General features: G+C 40.4%; 2 protein-coding genes across 4 annotated transcripts in view; both read right to left on the bottom strand.

The window, feature by feature from the left end:
- Window positions 1–22,559, bottom strand: part of LOC145451661 (uncharacterized) — a 32,586-nt gene that overhangs the window by 7,454 nt on the left and 2,573 nt on the right. For 2 of the 3 annotated variants that reach the window (XM_080329878.1, XM_080329876.1), the window contains 2 exons: window positions 14,481–14,628; window positions 13,691–13,800 (listed from right to left, as the gene is read on the bottom strand). In XM_080329878.1, coding sequence (XP_080186004.1) covers window positions 13,691–13,800; window positions 14,481–14,628 — 258 coding nt within the window. Of the gene's footprint in view, window positions 1–11,129; window positions 11,452–13,690; window positions 13,801–14,480; window positions 14,629–22,559 lie in introns of those variants that run through there. The other variant, XM_080329877.1, reaches the window with a different exon arrangement.
- Window positions 7,035–8,558, bottom strand: LOC145452645 (uncharacterized). Its single transcript, XM_080330824.1, has 2 exons — window positions 8,218–8,558; window positions 7,035–8,147 (listed from the first exon to the last, which is right to left on the bottom strand). The coding sequence occupies exons 1-2, from the start codon at window positions 8,534–8,536 to the stop codon at window positions 7,132–7,134; spliced, it is 1,335 nt and encodes a 444-aa protein (XP_080186950.1). The 5' UTR covers window positions 8,537–8,558; the 3' UTR covers window positions 7,035–7,131.

Here is a 22,559-nt window from a genome sequence, read left to right as displayed (position 1 = left end):
TGATGGGGGGCGGTCGGTTTATCACCTGGCGAAGTGCCGTTTCGTTCCTGCCAACGGGTATACGCCCGAAGATGTATAATCATTATTGAGGGGTCCTACCTTTTCAATCACACATCACTCAGCTCTACCGGTAAATCTGTTTACGTGAGAAGAGAGGGCATAAAAATTGATATCAATATACATGCAATTCCCGATTATATTGACCAATTCAATCATTAATTATTGAAACTTTTCGCGTCTATGAGCATAGCTGACTCAGTAAATGGACAGTGGACACCAGAGTTGGATCAATTGTAATTTGTAATTGTAATTGACTGTAATTAATTACATTTTTCAATGTAATTGTAATGTAATTGTAATTGAAGCATTTTTGTTTTGTGTAATTGTAATTGTAATTGTAATTTGACAAAATTTTTGCTCAATTACAATTTCAATTACATTAAATTGCTATTGAGACCTGACAAGCACAACATAAAATAATTGACTTATAATGCATTCTCTTTAAATGTCGACAAGGAATTTGGTGGATCCATTCGCGGAAGCCCTTGACTGCGCCCTTGCGGGCGATTTTTTTAAAATTTTCACCGCTATGCTGGCCTCAGCTGCCATTGTATACAATTTTTAGATTACTAACCAACGGAAGGATTCGTAACACGTGACTCACGATTGAATACGCCGAGAAGCGAACTGCTGAGCCGGCTAAAAGCAGCAGAATTGATAGTCCCATAGCTGGCGATCCAAGTGTCGAAATTTGATATGTATGGTCCTAATCGAAAGCTATAGTGTCGCACTGATTCCGCAATAAAAGTATATTTCCAGGCAATGGTACCATCCCAAAATAGTCGTGATAGTCTGGGAATCGGCATTGTTCTGAACAATCGCTGGGCGCAATTGGTAATTGTTGTGGTCATGTTGCTGCTGCAGCGCTCTCACTTTTCAGAACAGTCGGCCTTAAACGGCTATTTTGGAGCAGTTACATTGCCCTGACGAGATTTTATTTTGTATTTTCGGAATTAGTACATCAATAGCTTACGATAAAGACCAGATGCATCAAATTTGGACGCATGGATCGTCAGCTCTAGGACTACAAAGTTTGCTGCTTTTAGCCGGCTCTGCAGTACGTTTGTCGGTTCATTCATCCGTGACTCACATCTTGCGCATCTATCCGTGGGTTGGCAATCTACAATACGATTTCAGATCGCGATGCTGCATCGTTACTTCGTCTGGCTAACTAACCAGACCACTGGATATTATATAACGCCTTATCTGACAAAGCACGGTTTTGTTTTTACTCCTCATCCTAATTCCGACGTCTCTCGATAAAAATAATATTATTTCTTTAATCATATACTATATACGCAAATCCAACACGTGCATATATTATAATACTTTTTCAACGACATACTGCACCCTATCCTTAATCCTAACCCATAGGAAATTAGGTAAATAACATTTTACATTTCCAATTACGTGAGCCATAATTATCGAGCATACAAAACACGCTTATATTACGTCACAATGACATCTTACATAGCATACTATGTACGCACATAAACCCATTTATTACTACACAATCTGAACTAGACTTGAATTGTTGTTAAATACGACGCTACGGTTGTCAAGGAGCACGGTTGAATTTATGATTATTCAATTACATGTTCAAAAGCAGCAATTGTAATTGTAATTGTAATGTAATTGAAGCATGCAAGGAGTAATTGTAATTGTAATTGTAATTTGATATTTTTAGCATGGAGTAATTGTAATTGTAATGTAATTGCAACATGCATGAAAGTAATTGTAATTGTAATTGTAATTGAACTGAAATAATGTAATTGATCCAACTCTGGTGGACACCCAATGTAGATGACTAGTATCAGCAAATAGCGGATAGCAGAATAGGGGTCTGGGGGCGAAGCCCCCCGGAAGTTTGGTTTATCACCCCAAGACCAACGTTTTTTTTTGGGGGGAGGGGCTGACAAAGTGCTGTTACGTCCCTGGTAACGAATTAATTGTACCTACGGGCACGCCCGAATATGTTTAATTATTATTACGTGCCCTTTATTTTCCCATACAACAGCTCACTCAGCGTTACTGGTAAATCTGATTTCGTGGGCTGAGAGGATAAAAAATTTATAGCGGCTTATATATGTATCTACCACCTATTCATTCTTGCATTATAGAAATTTTGGTACCTAGGGCGACCAGGCCACACAAACTTTGCTGACCATCGAAATCACGCTACGGGGATCTTGTGGGCGAAGCCCTCAGAATTTTGGTTTATCACGCTATGGGTGCACAGGCAATCGTTTTTAGGGGGTTGACGAAGTGATGTTACGACCCTCCCTCTTACTCATTGTCTTTATTACATTCCTTACAATATGAGGTTGGGGGGCGCTGGAGCACGATAATTTTTGAAAGGGGGCGCTGGAGGAAAAAAGGTTAAGAACCACTGGGTAACATAACGCTGCGCTCCGAGCCTACATTTAACGGCAGTGTCGGTACGCGACCTAACAATCGCAATGTTGATGGCTTTGTTTGTAATTGTAATTTGCAAGAGTGAACATCATTTCCAAAGGAGCTAATTTCTCGCTGTTGATTAAAAAGACTATGAGGATTTGAAAACTGGATTGTCACACAGGCGCCGCCACTTCTGCCGTTCTCTAGGATCAATCAACGTATTGAGCAAAACTGAATTCAGCCTTCAAGCCACGTGATATATAGGGCTGGGCAAAATCGAGTACCTGAGTGATACGATTCTGAATCACGTAATATGCTTCGAGTCGAGTAATCGAGTATCACCCATTATGACGTCATAACGGAATGCAACAGTCAAAGTTCAAATATGTACCGTTTATGCCATCACAAAGAATATAATGCCTGTTATCCATCTCATAAAATAAATGATACTTTGGTACTTTTTCGACCACACCTATTTCATTCCACTTGTATTGGTAGAAATGGATATTCATGACTGCCGACATGTGCTATGACCAGTCCAGTAACCTTCGGAGCTTTGTACTATATGTTTCGTATGCTACTGCTAACCAGTGTTGGGATCAAGTCACTACCTTCGAGTCACGAGTCATCTCGAGTCATTGCACATTTTGACTCGAGTCAAGTCAAGTCAATCGATTTTCAAAGGTGACTCGAGTCAAGTCAAGTCACTCGTTTTTTGGAGGTGACTCGAGTCAAGTCGAGTCAAGTCAAGTCAAGTCACGAGTCAAGTCACGATTCGAGTCAAATTGAATTTTCGAAGTATATGTGATGACCCAACTGTGTGACTGTGTGCTGACTGTGTGAAGGATAGATTAATTGGCCATTTATCCTAAATCAAATGACGATTATAAAGTTAAATATTCATTCAAAAAGGTGTTTTATCACTCACGCACACGTAGAACTGATAATAAAATACGTGAGTAACGTGAGCTACATGCTACAGTCTGATTTTATCAGCCAATATAAAGGCTCGAATATGAAGCCTCGAGAAGTCGAACAAATTAGTATGGTACAATAGGCACTACCGACCTACACCCCTGTGAGAATATAAAGGCATAAACTATATTCGTTCGATTTAAATCATACAAGAGTGTTGGTAACGGTGAGCACTGCGCAATGTAAGCACTAAGCTGCCTAAGAAACAGAGATACGATGCGATTAGATAAATCTACTGCTACTACGACAATGTAGGTGTGATGGTTTCGTAAGCGGTCAATTTATTTGTGATGTAACAATGGATGATCAGTGAAACTTATAATGATTGAAGACTAGTTGCTCTCGCAAGTGACACCGGCGTATCGCTGACAACCAAAACATACATAATATAGGGTTATTTAATCGACACCGTTTACTTAATGACTTGAAATTGACTCGTGAATTTTGCTCCGAGTCACGAGTCAATCCGCATTTCTGAGGCGTCGAGTCAAGTCAAGTCAAGTCATTTTTGCAAAGTGACTCGAGTCAAGTCAAGTCATACGAAAAAGGTGACTCGAGTCTGACTCGAGTCAAGTCATGACTCGAGTCATCCCAACACTGCTGCTAACCAAGGTTTCAGGGCTTCAACAGTGAAAATTAGTATCGAAACTATAATTATCGTTGATAAATTAACTTTCAGTGGCGTGCAGTGTATAATTTCAGTACTCGAAAAAATCGTCTTTTACTACTCGATTCGAATCATTAAAATTAATATTCGATTCAGACTCGAGTACTCGAACCATTATATGCCCAGTCCTAGTGATATGTCGGGTAAAGCGAATTCGAGGGGGGTATTGATTGCGGGCATGACGGCAATTTTGATTTGTCAAATGCAATAACTTCAAATCGATTTCTATGATTGATTGTTTACTATAGACTAGAATTATTTTTCTATAATTTCAAAATTTCGAATGAATATGAGAAATCAATGGTGGCCCCTTGCGAGAAGTAAATGGCACACTGCCACACTAGTTTGTCGAGATATCGTAGTGGTAATATCCACAGCTGCAATCGACTCAAGATCGACTCCAGAATTCCTGGCGTAGTGTTGGAGGTTTATCAAGTTGCTCCTCCACATCTCATCCGTGTAAGCGGTGTCTTATAAAAGCCTAAAAGTGGGCCGTGCTACAAGTAGGCACATAAAGAATAAAAATGAAGAGAATTGACCTGGTGTGAATGACCATAGCAGTCGACAAACACCATGAATACCACAAACAAGAACAATAACAACAACCCTGGTGTGCCGCGAACCACCAGTTGAGTACCACTAGCATAGGTATTTTGCCCAATAGGGTCAAAACGCTATGCAGTAGGGATGATGTCGACCTCAGAAAGGTTCAGGTTCGTGTGAACGCAAACGTGAACCTCGTGACGTCACGTGACGTCATATTGCTAATCCGAACCCTACATTTCAGTGATGTGATAGCCTATAACAATGTAAACGTCGACAAACGTCGCTAAATGTATCAACTGGGACAATCAAATCATATAATCCCATAAAATCAATATCTTTCGTCGCTTTGCCAACAATTTCGACAAGGACATGCAAGGGAATATAAGCTTACGATTTAACGGTCGAGGCCGGACCAGACAATGCATTTGGCGTCTGAGTATTGCTACGTTGATATTGCGCCGAGCGTAAAACGGGTACCCCGTACGCCAGCTAGATTTTTTACATCAGACATCGATATGAATTTCATTGATTGGTTGAATAAGCATCGTTCGCTGAGTACCAACATGTAGCGTATTTCGCTCTCGATATTGTGTGATTGCGGATCAAGCTCAGGTCAGGTCACGAAATATTCACAAACGGAAAGACGGATATTTCGAGCAAACATTTGTAACAAAGCAAGTAGAATTTTTGAGATTTTCAAGGTGCATGTTCGTTTAGTGTTGGTTTTTTTTATGCTGCCAGCGCCATGCATAGAGTGGCCCGCAGTGGAAATGCAATAAATTTCAACCAAAGAAGTTAAAATTGTAATATATGAAAAAGGTTCACAGTACAGAACCTACCAACGTTCGTTTGTGAACGTGAACCTCTAAATTTCAGACGTTCACACACACAGAACGTTCACACCATCCCTACTATGCTGCACTAAAATCTAGTAGTTTTATTTGTGTGAGTCAGCACGTATATAATGCTTCGAAACTTTTCCGAAGGAGGTCTTATTTCCGCTGAGAGGGTATATAAGTTGGTTGATATTCGGATTTTCGGAATCGGTGCGACAATAGCATTTGATAGACACCAGTTATTACGAATTCTGAGCTGTTTATGGTGAATTTCATTGTCGCTAGTGAGGCACGATCCGCCGGTGTCTCACCTTTCCATTCGCGTTGTATTTTGTAACAATAAATATGAACATTTGTGACATTATTTATGAACATCGTCGGTAAATATCAATAATCGTTGAAGGCTTTCATCCATTTTCTTTACTCATTTAGGCGGCAGGTGAGGCACTGCCTCACTTTCCTTCCCTGACCGCACCAAACTGGTCACAGTCCACTTGCAGGATAGTTAACGGTATCGCGTAACGGTATGACGACTACCATATCAGTCACTTTAAGCTGAACCCATAAGAGCTGTGCTCGTTGCTCAATCCTCATCAGGTAGAATCAGCGAGGGCTCGTGCCAGATTCGTTTCGATGTTTCCTGGTGATCCAACTCGACTGGAGTCGTTTGTTGAATATGGAAAATGGCTCTATATTCGACTGAAGTCACGTTGTGTATGGACCCGACTGGTATTCGAGTTTAATCGAGAGTCTTATGACTCGAAACATTCTATCAAGTCTTTATGCAGTCGATTCTCAGTTTTGGCCGAATTAAGACGAGAAACAGATAGGTCCAAATGATACAGAGATTATTCGTATTATGGAAATTCGCCAACGCACATAGCGTATTTCAAATTAATACTCTAGTATTACGTAATAAATGAATTGCAGCTCTGCTATACTGCAGTAATTGGCGCTGAAGTACACCGGAATTATATATTCAGGTCAGTTAGATGTTACAGTATTTAGACACAATATGGGTTTACAATAGTAGGCCTACAACAAAGTTGATACAGGGCTGTAGAGTCGTTACATTTTAACACCGACTCCAACTTCGAATCCGTGTGGCGAGATAGCGTAGTGATATAATCAACAGCTACAACACCCATGGGTTGCGGGTTGGGGTCCGACCGAGTTCGACTCAAAAATTCGTACTTGAGTGTTGGCGGTTTATCTAGGCATCTCCTTGCCATCTCATCCGTGACAGCAGCGTCATATAAAAGCCTACAAGTGAGGCGTTCTACATGTCGGCAGCTACGGAATAGAAAATTGGCCTGATTTAGATGACCATTGTAGCCTATAGTCGACAAACACCATGAATATCACAAACAACCAATCCTCGAAACCGACTACCGACATTTTAAATAGAATGAATTCAAGTCCGACTCCAGAGTGTTTGAACCAGGGATATCTAGAACTTCGGGATGGGACACGGTTTTAAGGGGCGACCGATAGCAGGCCGATGTCGATGCAACCATGTACCTAGAAAAAGTACTGAGAAAACATCCAGGACATGTGTTTTGTTCATGTTTATTATGAAACAACATAAAAATGATGACCAGGATGTCACAGTTGTGATGGTGACGTCAAAATGGGAAATCGAACACTGGCCTAGCATTTAGCAGAAGCCTTCGAGGTCAGTTTACGGATCTTGCGAAAATTTTTCTTCGGTGCCTCCTCAAGCATCGGTTTGCTATTCAAACGCTTGAGGTGATTCTTTGTAAAACAATTAAAAGCACTTTGCACAATAAGATTGAAGTTCGAATGACTAGATTTACACTCGACTTCCATTAGGCGACAAAGAACAGAAGAAGAAGACACAACATGACGCATTGCATCTAAGAAAACATTGCGCTGATTCATACAACACATCAGCTTTTTTAATGCATCTTCATCCGCTGAAACAGCTGAGAAATACTGCACAGCCAATAATGTAATAGCATAGCAAATTTCAGTCGGTTCAGCAAGTCCTCCACGATCTGCCATGAGAAATATTGTTTTATATTTCTCAGGAATGCCGCCCTGAAGATCTGGAGCATTATTAATACCGGATATAAGCATGCCTTTGCAGTCGTCACAATTCCTACGGCGAAAAATTGAGCGACCAATGTACCCACTAACGTAGAATACAACAGATGCATCAGTATCGTCCACATCATCCGTGTCAGCAGTTTGCATAAAGTCAGCAAGCCACTGGAAATCTTCGCGGTTTGCTGATGCATCTTCCTCGCCCGGTTCATAACTGGTGATTGCTCCGGACAGTCTGTCCTGTCGCAGCAGGCTTAGACACCGGATTTTCTTTTCCGCCAGCAGCAATTGCTTCACAGACATGAAGAAATTACCGCCATTGCTCTGGCGGTACATCCCAAATCGGGCTTCGATCGGGTCCGACATTATTTTTCCGGATAATAAATATTGCACATTGTGGTTTGCTTGAAGATACTCCGTCAACGATAGCACAGCCCCCATTGTCTGAATACAGGCCATGAATGTTTCATTGCTGAGACCAGCACGGCCCGATTTTTGCCAATCCTTGAAAATGTCTATGGCTCTTCTTAAATAGTTAACACCGGGATGATCTTCACCCATGCGCAGTGGCGTAAAAAATGAATTCCTCTTCCGCAGGGCTGAAACGAATATTTTGTTGCATTAGGTTGAAGTCAAATTACAGCGAGAAACGTGTATAATGTAACTTACCTTTACTTGGGCTTTTAACAGACATGATATTCCAAATGGTGAGGATGAATTCAACATATCGTGAAGTTTCCTTAAATTCTGGATGTCCATCCTCTGCGAAGTGTTTTAGTCCCAGTACCGTTGATTCGCTAAACACGCTCAAAGCGTGCTGGGGCGAAGTTCGAGCAATGCTGCTGGGGTCAAGAGATACTTTTTTGAGCTGATGTGCAACTTTCAATGTCTTGCCTTCTTCCAGAGCATAGAGGTTTTTGATATGGAGGAACTTTGCATGGCATGGCCCATCAAATATATCCTCATTGCCTTTAATAGGGGGATGCATCTGCTTCTTATTCACAAAATGGATGAAGATGTTTTTGAAATTGTGAGTAAAATCGAAAATCAGGAATAATATTTTTCCTGGTCGATGAGGATGTTCGATGCTGTGACAAAGTTCTCCATTACAGAGATCCATGAACAATTTCCGGTTACAGACATGATTGTCCGTTGATATTGCTATCACCAGTAGCATATCGTTGATCGTTTCCATTACTATATCAAACCATGTTCGCAGCGTCTTAGTGTCAAGTTTGTCAACCGGAATGAGACAAACCACATCCTTGTACTTCCCGAAAAGTGATTGCACCATGAATGTTAGAACTGTCTTGGCAGTATTCCCACTTTCCGTTAAACCAATGAAAGAACCACTTGTATATTCCACGCGCTGTGCTGTGTAAACCTCATCTATCATTAAGGTGACAATTTTTTCTTCTTTGGATAAGGATTTAGTCCTTTGCTTCAAATAACTCATATCAAGTTTGCCTGGCGTCACTGTCATATCTTCACATAGTCTACGCAGGTGGCGCACTGAAGGCAAAGCGAAAACGTTCAGCAGTTGTTTATAGAGAGCTGGACTGGTAAATTTCCACATGAAAGCAGTGGTTAGAAGGTCTGTAGAGTATCTCCGTGAAGTAGGGGTAACTTGACAGAGTGACAATTGCTCAATAACAAATCTGATCAGCATTGGGTTGAAATCTTCATATTTTGCAGACGACGCAGTCAGGTACTCCTCCAATACAGATATGGCCAATTCCATGCGGTTGAAATTATTGTCACCATTGGATAATGACTTGCATCTAGCAAGAACGTTGCTCAATTCGGATGTCTTCTGAACGTAACTTGCATTCAACAAGTCCTCATAATTGGAAGGCTGAACAGGGACACCCTTAATGAATGAATGAATCTTCATGTCCTTCGTTACTATCACAGAGGCTATGAGCACAGGTGGATGATGAATATCTTTTTCCAAAGTTATAAGATGGAACTGTAATGTCTCATCATCAGCAGAAAAGACATATCCTGCAGGGAGATGCTCATTCTGGAACTTCTCCTTCAAAGAGGGAAGATCAACCACGCATTCTCGTTGTATAAACTTATCATTGCATTCTGCTATGCGGACGTTTTCACTGGAGAGACGAGCAGATGAGCAGCAATTGCTGCTTCGAGGTCTCGGATTCGAGGTTGTTAGATAATTGGGCAAAGTTGGGAAAATATGAGGAACAGCAGTAGATCTGAGGCGTAATCTCGATAGTTTTACACAACCCCTACGTTTGATGCGCCTAGACTGCTTGTCACATGAAAAATGTTCGAAATCATCATCCGAAAAGTGAAGCCGGCAAACTCTTTGTGAACATGAAGCGGCCAAACCTTTTATTGGGATTGCTATAATCCACTTTTTCCGCATGATAGGATCACTTGGAAAGCTATGGAATGAAACAACAGTGCTGCTGATGCCTTCTGATTCATCTTTTGTCTTTGTGTAACCAGATCTGCATCCCGGAACGCAACATTTAAAACCCATTTTTATACTGTAGCATTTAAATTATAGTGCTGCAAGAAAATGTGGCAATGAACATTATCAGCACCATATAAGACTTCCCTGGTGATACCGGTAGCTGATCTAACATGACACGAATATTATACATATCAACTTCACAACACAAACCTATAGCTGTAGTGTAAATGGTACATGCACCTATGCAACTCACAAAGCTACACCAAAATCGCAGAAATTCTACAACTTGCAGGCATGTCCTTCACCTAAGACGGCTGACCGTGTATGAATAGACCTGAATCACCTGATCACATGTAAACAAAAGCGACAAAAGCACACACCGATCGCGGAAATCATACAAAGAACAAGCACTTCCTTCGCGTCTGACAGCTGAGCGCGTATGAGCGTCGGCCAGCTTCGGGTCACTGACGATGACGTCACGCGCTTCGTGTCCTATCCCGAAGTTCTAGATATCCCTGGTTTGAACGTATCGACTCCGGCTCCTACTCCGACTATTTTCCTCACAGAACTTATATTCCGACTCCAACAGTACTACTTCGAAGATTAGATGTCACAGTGACAGTTAAATGACTTTGATATAACCATTAGACATATACAAACATAATATTGATATGATGACATGCAAAATTCTTTCACAATTAGCCTATCATGGAACATGGAAGATGAACAAGCCACGAATACGCTAATATGTAAGAATCACCAAACATTATATATATCCCATCCCGTATAATTAAAATATGGATAAAAACAATAGAAGTGAAACTCTGGTCAGTGTTTTGTATGAACTAACAACTAATACTGAGATGTACCGATTTTCTCACTATATGCTGTAACGGTGTTTCTTGAACCTTTTAGAGCTCGTACACATTGAGCTGTCATGAAGTGTTTTCGTATCTCTTATCCAGAATCGAAAAAGCACATTGTGAAGCCACCCGGAAGGCTGGTCATGTGCCCACCTGCGTATATATCTGACTCCCATACTCTGTTAACTCAAAGCGTTCATGCGACGATTATGTCCAACCATATTCGCCGCGTTCACTTTCTTCAATCACCCGCTGCATAGGAGTAAATGACCGACGAATTATGTACAGAACGACAACATGATTACACAAAAGCTCAGGTATGATATACTTCCACGTCTACACTCGATTTAATGTACTGCATACGTATCAAAGAAAACGCTGTGCTAAGAAGGCAATTAGTATTGCGATAATTGCCATGAGAACGTATGCTTCTCTCCTCATCCTGGCATATACAGGCAAATCCCACATCGACGTTGCTAGTTGCCCATGTTTGTTCTCGTGCGGAAAGGGTTCGTCCGGAATATCTTCACCAAGAAAAGTGCACAGGGTCTCCCAGCCATCACAGAAATTAAAATGCAGAAGTCTGTCTTGTCTGCATCGCTGAAAAATTTGCATACATGTATATCGCGAAACTAAAATATAAATTGGATGGGTTCGCGAATAATGGGATCTAAATTAAATATCATTTTGTGAAAGCCCGGCCGGTATCATGATATTTCATCGACACCGATAACGTCGAGTGAATACATTTTTTCCGATAAAAACTATATATTCAGCCGTTATCAAAATTAGACTTCAACTACTAGATCTTCTAACTCATGTAGTCTCAAACCAGAGTACGGGTAACAAAAGGGGTAACAAGCGAGCGACTTCATTTATTGTTGCCGCCATGCTTGTACATTGTCGTGTGACGTTACCCGCCGCATCTACAGTACTATAGTGAATGTATATTACTCCACTGTTGCATTTAGAACAAACTGTGTTTTAAAACAATTTGTTTAAAACAGTTACGGTTCCCAACGTGGCTAATATCGCCCCCGGGGGCGATTTGATGGTCTAGGGGAGCGTAAATGACGAAGGGGGCGATAGGTAGGCGGAAACGGACGAAGAGGGCGATAGGGGGCGAAAATAACGAAGGGGCGATAGGGGGCTATGGCGCGTTAAAACGGCTATATTGGAGTAAAGTCGGAGAAACGACCTTTTTTTTAGTCAACTCACGAAAATTTAGCTGTAAAAGTGTAATTTCGAGGTCGAGCCAAAAAGCTGACCCTTGCTTAGTCAACTCGCGGGTGATTACAGTTTGTATGCCCATTTTTAGGTTTCCAATATTTTGGGGGCGGTGATCGGTATGGAGTTTGAAAAGGGGGCGATGAGTCGAAAGTGGTTGGGAACCACTGAGTTGGATGATCTTCACGCAAAATTTCACTTCACTTAAATATTTAGTACAGTGGTTCCCAGCGTGGGCGATATCGCCCCCAGGGAGAAAATTGGCGGTCTGGGGGAGGCGAAAATAACGGGGGGCGAAAACGGACGAAGGGGGCGATAGGGGGCGAAAACAACGAAGGAGGCGATAGGGGGCGATGGCGCATTAAAACGGCTATATTTGAGTCAAGTCGGAGAAGTGACCCTTTTTTAGTCAACTTTCCGGTGATTACAGTGTGTATGCCCATTTTTCCATTCCCAATATTTGAGGGGCGATAATCGGCGTGAAGCTTGAAAAGGGGGCGATGAGTCGAAAAAGGTTGGGAAATAATGGTTTAAAACATGTTTTAAACAGTGTTTTAGACAAAGGCCTTTTTAAAAGAGGAATTGTTTTTCAAGCCGTGGAATTATGCCATAATTGCGTAAATACTTCCCAAAAGGCATGTTTTATGAGCCTACGGAAAAATACCACCCGATATAGCCGACGTATATCGATATGGGTTGGTTGGAAACTTCAAAATAGTCGGTTCAACAGCACTAGTACAGATATTTCGTCAAAGGAGCTATAGTTACCCTATATTTTCACTTGGCAATGTCAATCCGCTATGAAATCACAATTAAATATTCGTGACGTCATGGAGTTGAGAAAAGAAACAATGAGAAAAACAATAAAACATGTTTTAAACAAGGGCCTTGTTTTAAACACGTTCGTTTTAAATTGATTTTTGTTTTAGATGCAACCGTAGTTGCAATAATGAGAGTTACTGCCGCAATGTAGTCCAATGATTTCAGGTTCGGTCTACCAGAACCATTGTCACCTGCGTATTGGGAAGCCTACTGATTAGAGCTATTGCTATCCTATGTGCTTTGTTATGTAGCCTGCAACGATAAGAAGGCTTTCGTTTATGATACTAGTTTAGTATGTTAAGGTCATATCCAGCAATGTAGGAAACGTTTGGAGATTATTTTGCTCTCCCCTTCACTTACACGTTTGTTTTGTATGAGTAAGGTTTTACAAGCACGTGCAGCAATTGTATTGGAGACCAGATTTATTGCCAAACTTTTCGTAGAACATAATTTACGCGCATGCCATTCCAAAACACTTCCAAAAATTGATTTACTCGTGGAGTAGTGTCAAGTTCATCCATCGCAATGAAATGATTGTTGAAAGTTTAAATACAAAGGCTACTTTAATTACTTTTATCTTTCAATTGCATACATGACATGCTACATTATTTTTAAGCGCTTACGCCATACATACGTATAATTCGAAAGTGTATTATATGCATCTTACAAGAAGTTTGAGAACTTCTCGTGTATCCTACCATGAAGCGGGAATTCCTATCAAAGTTACATAGTATAGTGGGTACAAGGAAACAATTGCACAATTGTGAAGTAATATGCTATCATCACTCACGGACAGCACTCCGGAGTTGTGTTCGCGATAACGTTTGATCAGAAGTTCCTGATTAGAGAAGTCGTACTTGCTGAAAAATCCCCACCCGTTCATGCTGTGGACGACTCGTACTGAAAATAGCGAAAGTGATGAATCCAAGCTCACTCTCAACTACACTTTTCACCCAGCATACTTGTTGATTGAGTGGTTGATTGATTGCGGTCGTGATTCAAATTGATATGCGATTATCAAACTTTCTATGGTGATATACTGACGAGTGGCTAGGGTTATGGCAAAATTTAAATATGACGAGAATCATATGTGTAGGCCTCTATTGTTGAAATACGGTAGGTTACCATATTTTATAAATTTGAAAAGAGGACACTTTTAAACAAAATTTCCGACTCATAATTCTGGAGTAAAATCCGGAAAAAATGCTACATTTTCCCCGACTTTCTGGTTGGTTGACTAAAGAAAAAGGTCATCACTTCGTTTCGACTCCCCAAAAACACGCTCTTTTACCATGCTATGCAGTCGGTTGACTAAAAAAAGGTCAACTTTCCGGCTCAGCTTCCGAAATAGCCGCCAGAGTATTGCCTGTAGCTCCCTCGGATTTTACCCTGTATTTAAACAAATCTCTCAAAAAAGAGAACAAAATCTCAAAAAAAGGACATTTGGACGTACTACGAGGGCACTTTTAAAAAATCCAAAAAAGAGGACAAATGCTCAAGAGGACGTATGGTAACCCGAGCTTACGGCAAACCACATGTCCGCATGAAAGAGGAACTCGTTTTCGTTTTCGTGAACTAACCCAGTCGATCGTAGTGATGTCGCAGCCGTATTCCCGTTGGAGTTAGTAGGTAACAGAATGTGACAATCCAAGGCTGGTGCAGTTTAGGTAACCCCTTGTAGATGCTTCGGTGCCAGGTGATCTCGTCCTTTCTTGTCGTAAAAATGACCTGGAAATTGAAATTAAATGCTAGTATAATAGTTTGTTATTTCAAGGCACCTTGCTGTGAGATGAGAATATCATCATATGAAGTATTACAAAGTAGGGTCGATACGAATCTCGGTACGCGTTCTTATTCGGCACGCGTACCCTTATTAGTTATACTGGTGATTTGAAGACGGATGTTCACGATAAAGCTTTTCGCATTGACTTGTCATTGTGCAAGAAACCAGAAAAGTTGACAGGAATGTTACAATCCTAGATAAGGCTGCTTGACTCATCATCGCGGTGACAAAAAATACATTCTGAGCCCCACAATCACCATATGCAATCATTCAACCCTTAGCGGTTGTAAAAATATGATGTAGCCTACTGCATTCGGTAATGTCAGAGGTGGCCAATGTAGTCCTTGATTGGTGGATAATCTGAGGATTATCAACGAAAAACTCCAATGACTCCGCTTCTACAAGTTGGAATTGGGTCAAATTTGTTTTGCATCGTCTCTGACGACAGCTCAACAATTTCATGGAGTTGACAGAAAAATTTGAAATTTTTTTTTTCAATTTTCCTGTTTAAATTAAAATTTTTAATTGGATCTACGGAGCCTTATACTTGTTAGAATTGAACCAAATTAGGTGTGCAGCGTTTTTAGGGTAACCTGACAATTTAATGACTGAATGGCTGGAATCCAGAAAAAAAAAAGTTATTTTTGAACAGCCCTAATGTGCATTCTTATTGTCTGGCCACTAGGAAAACACAATATTTCAAAGTTGACATCTATGATTCAATCCCTAACGTGCTTGTGATATTGCAACAATTCAATGTTTCTGTATTCTTCTTAATGTTTTTGTATTATTCAAGAAGACTGAGTGTTCAATCGTTACTGCGTCTAAGACGTTGCCTTTTTGGAGAATATCACATTTTAGGGTCGTTTCTGAGCTACCAATAGACATTTGCCATTCACTTGAGTTGTAAATCGGGATTCCTATGTCCCCCAGCAACCTAGGGTAACAGTATTACGGCAATACACAAATCTACCGAAGGTAGCCCTACTATGAAAACGCCGTTTCTCATTATCGACAGTGAAATATCTTCGCTCTCCTGCCAAGTATTGTTTTCTTAATTCGCAAGGATGCTAAAAGTTCCGAATATGTATTTTCCAAGTCCCAAAGCCCATGTCAGGTCATTTAACTTGTGTTGATGGACTGCTCTACGTTCTGAATCATCTTCGACTTCAAAATCTTCGTCATTGGGCCTGTCATCCCTGAGATCTTAATATTGATCCAAAATATCGATCTTATAGGAGTTTCAGGTTACACTGGATAAGCTGAATGGAGCATTGGAGCTATAACTGATAGTAAATGTAATGGTTATTTTGCTTGCCATATCCTGCGGTTCGCATCAAATATGTGTCTAAAATATCCTCGGATGATGGCATCCTCTAACCAAAAATGGGTGAAAGCATCGGTCTGGATCGATACCAGTACCTTTATTCCTAATAATTCAATAGATCCAATGGCTCTGTAACTTATTATATGATGAAAGCGTGGATTTCTATATGGCATTGAAAGCAATATGGCTAAATTCGTGAAAATTTGCAGATTTTTGACCTATGTCGTAGAGCCAAAACTTGACGTGATAAAAGAAATCCAGCAGCATTTTTGGAATCAGCAATTAGCCTAAAACAAGTGCAAAATCAAAGTTTTTTTTCAGTATGGTTGCCAGTGTGATTCGACATGCCACATCTATGACTTCATAATTGAAGATACAACTGTTGATATACAAAGGTTATTTGAATTCTCTACTAGTTGCTGATGATTACCCCTGAAAATATTTTGGTTTATTTCAATATGAATATAAAATTCGATTTTGAGATTGCGCTATTTCAAATTGGTAAATGCCACTCATATAATTCTTGCGATTTAGTTCGCTGCTTTCCTTCGTTTTCTTGTCGGCTATACACTAGCGTTATGACTTGAAAAAAATATTTGCCTGTAGCAGGAATTAATGAACATTTTGGTATAAATTATTAAAAGTATAATCTTTTTGTTCAAATCGAAAAAAATGTGCCGCACAAACTTACTTCAATTTTCGACACTGATCCAAATATATAGGAAGAAATACAATTCAATGGTATTCTTTGCTACATATTTGATCTTCAAATATATGTCCTTTTGCACTCCTGGTAAAGTTCATCCATTGATTTGACTTCCCTTTCTGTTACTATGTTAGTGCCAGGGACATCTACAACGGACATATCCGACTTCCAATGGCGTCTTAAGGCACTTAATCGATCATTACACTTGAACATGAAATAAACTATAGGAAGGCTGCATCTGGACACCTGTAAAGTGTAAGCTATATTATGAAATATAGCAATCTAGTGGTCAAAGATTATAGTTTTCTGACTTCTTGGCGCCACGTTTTGACGCCACGAAAAATGGCGGTACTTTTTCAGCTCTATTGGCCGATAACGATAATGCTTTCAAAGTGTAATATCGTCTCGCTGTTATCGGCTCGTCGATAATCGGTCGGGCCCTAGTATATTCCATCTTTAGACATCTGATTAGAACACGAGGCTTCCTGCCACGCATTTGCGATAAATAAGCAAGCATGACATCTCCAGAGTTACTCGCCATATATGGCAGGGGTTCTCAACTTCCGTTGCATAACGGGCCGCATTTTAACAGAAAAAAACGCTGCGGGCCGCAGAACATTATTACCGTGTATTTATGGGCTATATACTAATAAATTCAGGCTACTGTAGCCTATTTACCAGTCGTATACGAGCATTTGGTACATTTTTATGCATTGTAAGGCATTAATGGACAGCGTTCGATAATTTGCAGTTAGTCTTTTTTGTGAAAATCTGTTTCTTGCAGCGGCGCAAGTAATAGAGCGTGCAATGCACTCGTTGCCAATTCGGTGTATGCTATGCACCTTCAAACTAACACTTGCACCAAAAAATCGAACAGTATACATGAGCGAGAAAGTTTAAAATTACGGTTACTTTTTCGTGACAGAGGCCATTATCACTTTGATCTCTCAGTGATATGAGAAGAAGTCAGGCATTCGGGGTCATTTATGAACAAACCAATCAACCATTCTCCTTTCCTTCCATGGCTGGAGTCCTGCACCAATAGTTACAGAAGTGAGCTTGGTCAAGTTGATGGTTTGCGCTGGTCCCCTCCCCACGTTTGCCCTTCCAGAATTTCCTCTACAAACATGTCCACTCTGATATAATGCACCTAGATAATTAGCTATGCAACTTCTGTGTAGTCGGTGCATGGATCCGTCTAATGCAGTGGTTCACAACCTTTTTCGGTGTGAGGGCCAAATTTATAAATTCAGATTACGGTCGGGGCCGCACGAATACTAGAGCAATGAAACGGACCCAAATAGTTATCAAAATATGAAAATGACATTGTTCCGTACAATCGCTCGACGCCATTAGCGATTGTTATGGTCATTGTGTTGCCGCGCTCCCATTGTTCAGAACAATCGACCGTTGATGGCTATTTCGGAGTAGTTTTATTGCCCTGGCGAGATTTCAAAACTGTACACTGTTTACCGCTACTTATCTACTGCATTGGGTGTCAATTGAGTGAATCAGCTTTTCTCGCGTGATCGCGCTAAGCGCGAGAAATTTGTATGCCACCTATTTATGTTTGAAAGGGTGTAGGCTCCCTCAATAATAATTAAACATCTCCGGGGGTATACCTGTTGGCAGGAATGTAACAGCACTTCGTCAGCCCCCCGGGCTCCAATAGGGTGATAAACTGACCCGGCATCACGTTTTTCGCTTTTGCCACGAAATTAAAGTTGTATTGTTTAGTGAGCCAGCGCGAAGCGCGAATATTTCGATAATTCATGATAAAATTGGTGAATAAAGATCGGGAATTGCATGGTTGTCCTCTCTGCTCACGTAATCAGATTTACCGGTAGAGCTGAGTGAGAGGTGTCTTTGAAACTGTAGACCCGGAAAATTGAACATCGTCGGCGGGCGGACCCCTTGGTATGACTTCTTTACATGATGTTATTTCGTGACCTCCTGTCTGCTATATCAAAAAATGTAGAATTGCCAAAACCTACTAAACGGAAAGATCACACGATTTCATATTGGTATTTCTTCACTGGCATATAATTTTTTCCAGCGGGATGGTATTTGTCTTGTGAGATTGCCAAGACAGGAACATTCGGCGCCAGTCATTTAGGTGCCTATGGGGACAATTAAACCTATATGTATTTTGTATATATAACAAAGTTTTGGTCAGCATAAAAGCAGTCCTTTGCGGCCAAGGTTTTCTCGTTGTCGATCGTTCTGGCACACTTTTTGGAGTCGCATGTTACATGGCGTAAAGCTTTATATGTCTTGGTGTGTTGTGGTGCGGTAATGGCCAACGCCGACATGTCTATTTCTTTAAATCTTGCTTAAGGGGAAGAGTACCCATTAATCAAGATATGTGGCGAATCTAATTTTTGAAAAAGTTGCATATATATTCAAAAAATACTCTATAATTATGCTAATTCACAAAATAATTTTGTGCCCCCTTCGAGATCGGCGCGCCTCGATTGGGGGGTTTAGGGTGTGGCAGTTACGGCCCTGGCTATAGGACTACCAATTATGCTGCTTTGAGCTGGCTAAGCAGTACGCATCTCGGCGTATTCAACCGTGAGTCACGTGTTGCACATCTAGTTATCATTGGGTTACCATACGTCCTCTTTTAGGAGGATTTTTCCTCTTTTTTGATTTTTTTGAAAGTGTCCTCGGAGGACGCCCAAACGCCCTCTTTTTTGAGATTTTGTCTTCTTTTATGATAATTTTGGATGAATATATAGGGCCAAATTCGACTGATATACATTAAGTCAGCAATGTAGGAACTCTACGACGGCTATTTCGGGAGATGGACTGGAAAGTTGACCTATTTCAAGTCAACCACCTGTTAATGTGAAAGAAAAACTGTATTTTCCGGGAGTTGAGCCTCTTTTTCTTTTTTAGTCAAGCGACAACGAAGTGGGAAAAAATAACCATTTTTCAGGATTTTCCTCCGGTTTTGAAACTTATCAATAAATCGATTTTGTCATAAATCGATTTCGTACTATATTTTGGGGGCCGCGGTTGGGAATCAATGGTCTAATGCTAGGTGGCTAAAGTGAGTCTATACGCGGCAACGTGTTTCAGAACATGCGATAAAAGATCGACTGACATTGCTGTTACTCTTCTGGTCACGCTTGGATCAGATAACTGTAGCTTCGAAATCTCTCGTTTGATGTTGTCCTTGCTGCTAAGATTCGGAAACAGCGAATATTCGCCCTGTATGTTAATTTTTTTTATTGAAATCACACCTTTTCTAGCATATTTCTTGGATTTAGCGATATACCAAGCAATTTTGAACGATGCATCTGTAACGTCGTCGGCAATTTTAACAAGGCCTTCCCGGCTTGACACCTAGCTGGTAACGTTTTCTAAGATCAGGCGATATGTATAACTACATAAGAGACTGTCGTAGTATCATTTTAAGCTTCTACACTTCGTTACGACAACTGTTCTTCGACAAATATGACACATCGGTTTTTACTTTAAATCTGAGAAAGTATAGTCATTTTTGCACACAGAGCTACGAATCCAGTTTTTGCTCTTTAATTTCCCGTTCCTTGTTCTCGTTTCCGTTCAAACCATTTGCGGTGAGTGAAACACTCTTTAAAAGTGTAGGCTACTACGCATCTGGATTCTATTGAACAAGAGTCCAGCCGAATACCGATTCAAAACAGCAACAATCAATCGAGCATATACCAAGAAACCAGAGCACAACAAAGAATGAGTAATCAAACGAAACAGAGACTGTGCGATAAGAGAGCTAAGTCGCTAAATTAATATGTAACAATACTGTGCCAGTAATAATTGCGTTCATAATGAAAACCGTCGCGGGCCGCAAAATAAACGTCTGCGGGTTGAGAACTCCTGATCTATGGATTTCGAAGTACGCAATCATGGCCCTTGAGCTCCATCTCGTGTGGCGTGGAGATGGAAGTTTGGGCCATTTGATAAGTGGTAATCTACTATTTTCTTTGAAAGAGCGGCATGCTCTTTACATCTCATGGATAAACTTAAAATCATCCCTCCATCCTCGGTTTTCTAATATTTTCACCTGAAATTCTGGCTTGGTGAACTGTACCAAGTTTCCATAGTGTTTTACCACATCATCTCCAAATTTGTAGCTGAGAGTTGGATTTGTTGAAGACGTTGGCTTGTAGAACTCTGATATATGCCTTAAGACTCGATAATATGATGTCGGCAGCCAATATATTGTGGTTTATCAAAACCCTTGCTCCTCATTACATTTTGCAGTTTCACAATAACGCCATTACGCCGTCCAGTATCAGCAGATGCTGTGTCACATATGATATGACATTTTCAAATTTTCCTATGCATTATATTCCTCTAATCGGTTTTCCCAGACCGCTGAAAATACATTCACCCTTTCCAACACGTAGTTTGATCTGTGTCAGACAAATTGAAATTACACGATGTATACATTATATATCTAAAATCGAAATTAATAATTATTTATTAATTATTCAATTTTGACTGTAAACAAGGAACGCGATAGGATTGATTCAATCTTGGCATTCACAATTTACCATAATGCTATTATAAATCTTCTCAATTGGAATTGTATCAGTTAAATTCAAATCAGTCGCTATATATATCAGTGTTGGGATCAAGTCACTACCTTCGAGTCACGAGTCATTTCGAGTCATTGCACATTTTGACTCGAGTCAAGTCAAGTCAATCGATTTTCGAAGGTGACTCGAGTCAAGTCAAGTCACTCGATTTTCGGAGGTGACTCGAGTCAAGTCGAGTCAAGTCAAGTCAAGTCACGAGTCAAGTCACAATTCAAGTCAAGTTGCGTTTTCGAAGTATGAAGCATGATTATACGTCATTGCATTTTTCTAGCTGTCTGAATTACAGATTGAGTGGTCATTGATTCTGAGGCGATGAACGAATACAGACTTAAATATACACGCAATAAGGCGCCGTATCGCCCACATATACGTAGAACTGCCAGCTGAAATAGAGAATAGAGAAACGAATTGATAAGATACAATACATTACCCTTTTGCACATATTGATATGATACAATTCGATTCTGCGCCAATGGTTGAGGAGTATATAAACTATATCTATTAAAATTTCCAGGGATATCTAGACATCCATGTAAAATATCAATAAAACAAGAGGTTTGGTTAAGGTAAGAACAGAGAACAGCAATGGATATTTTGTTATTAAATGACTTTACTACTATAGTTTACGACAACGTAAGCTGTAAGCTTCGATCACTTCGTTTGTGGTCAATTTATTTGTGAGAGAACAATGAAGGCTCAGTAAAACGCACTATCAATAAATGATTGGTTGCTGCACGGGTTCCAGCAGCGCTTCGCGAACAATCCGAAGATATGCAAGATATGGTGATTTTTATCGACACCGATAACTGGATGACTTGAAATTGACTCGTGAATTTTGCTCCGAGTCACGAGTCGATCCACATTTTTGATACGTCGAGTCAAGTCAAGTCAAGTCATTTTGGCAAAGTGACTCGAGTCAAGTCAAGTCATACGAAAAAGGTGACTCGAGTCATCCCAACACTGATATATATTAGATAGTCTGTATCTACAAAAGAAAGCCTATCCTTCACACAGTGAAAACTGTAAATTTTTTGTGCGGGAGGTTTTTGTTTAAACAGTCTTAACATTTGTGAATTTTGAAATCAGGACACAAAATTTCGTCATTTGTGACTACAGGACACACAAAATGTTAACTTTTTTTTTATCAAGTCATAACCCTACTATACACGTGTTTTGATCGCTCAGATATCTTGTGGTAAACGGTATTGAGTGATTGACCCCCACCGAAGCACTGACACTAACTCACCGAGCCCC

This window comes from Botryllus schlosseri, chromosome 12, assembly GCF_051294905.1.
Source record: "Botryllus schlosseri isolate E-star chromosome 12, Bs_hap1, whole genome shotgun sequence".
Classification (NCBI taxonomy): Eukaryota; Metazoa; Chordata; class Ascidiacea; order Stolidobranchia; family Styelidae; genus Botryllus; species Botryllus schlosseri.
The sequence above is the reverse complement of the archived record's forward strand: the minus strand, read 5'-3'. Positions and strand labels throughout refer to the sequence as shown.

Excerpts from the sequence above, each read along its gene's own strand:
- LOC145452645 (XM_080330824.1), bottom strand. The coding sequence starts at position 8,536 with ATGCATCCCCCTATTAAAGGCAATGAGGATATATTTGATGGGCCATGC. Across the intron at positions 8,148-8,217 it reads TGTTAAAAGCCCAAGTAAAG|CCCTGCGGAAGAGGAATTCA; the intron begins GTAAGTTACATT and ends TATTCGTTTCAG.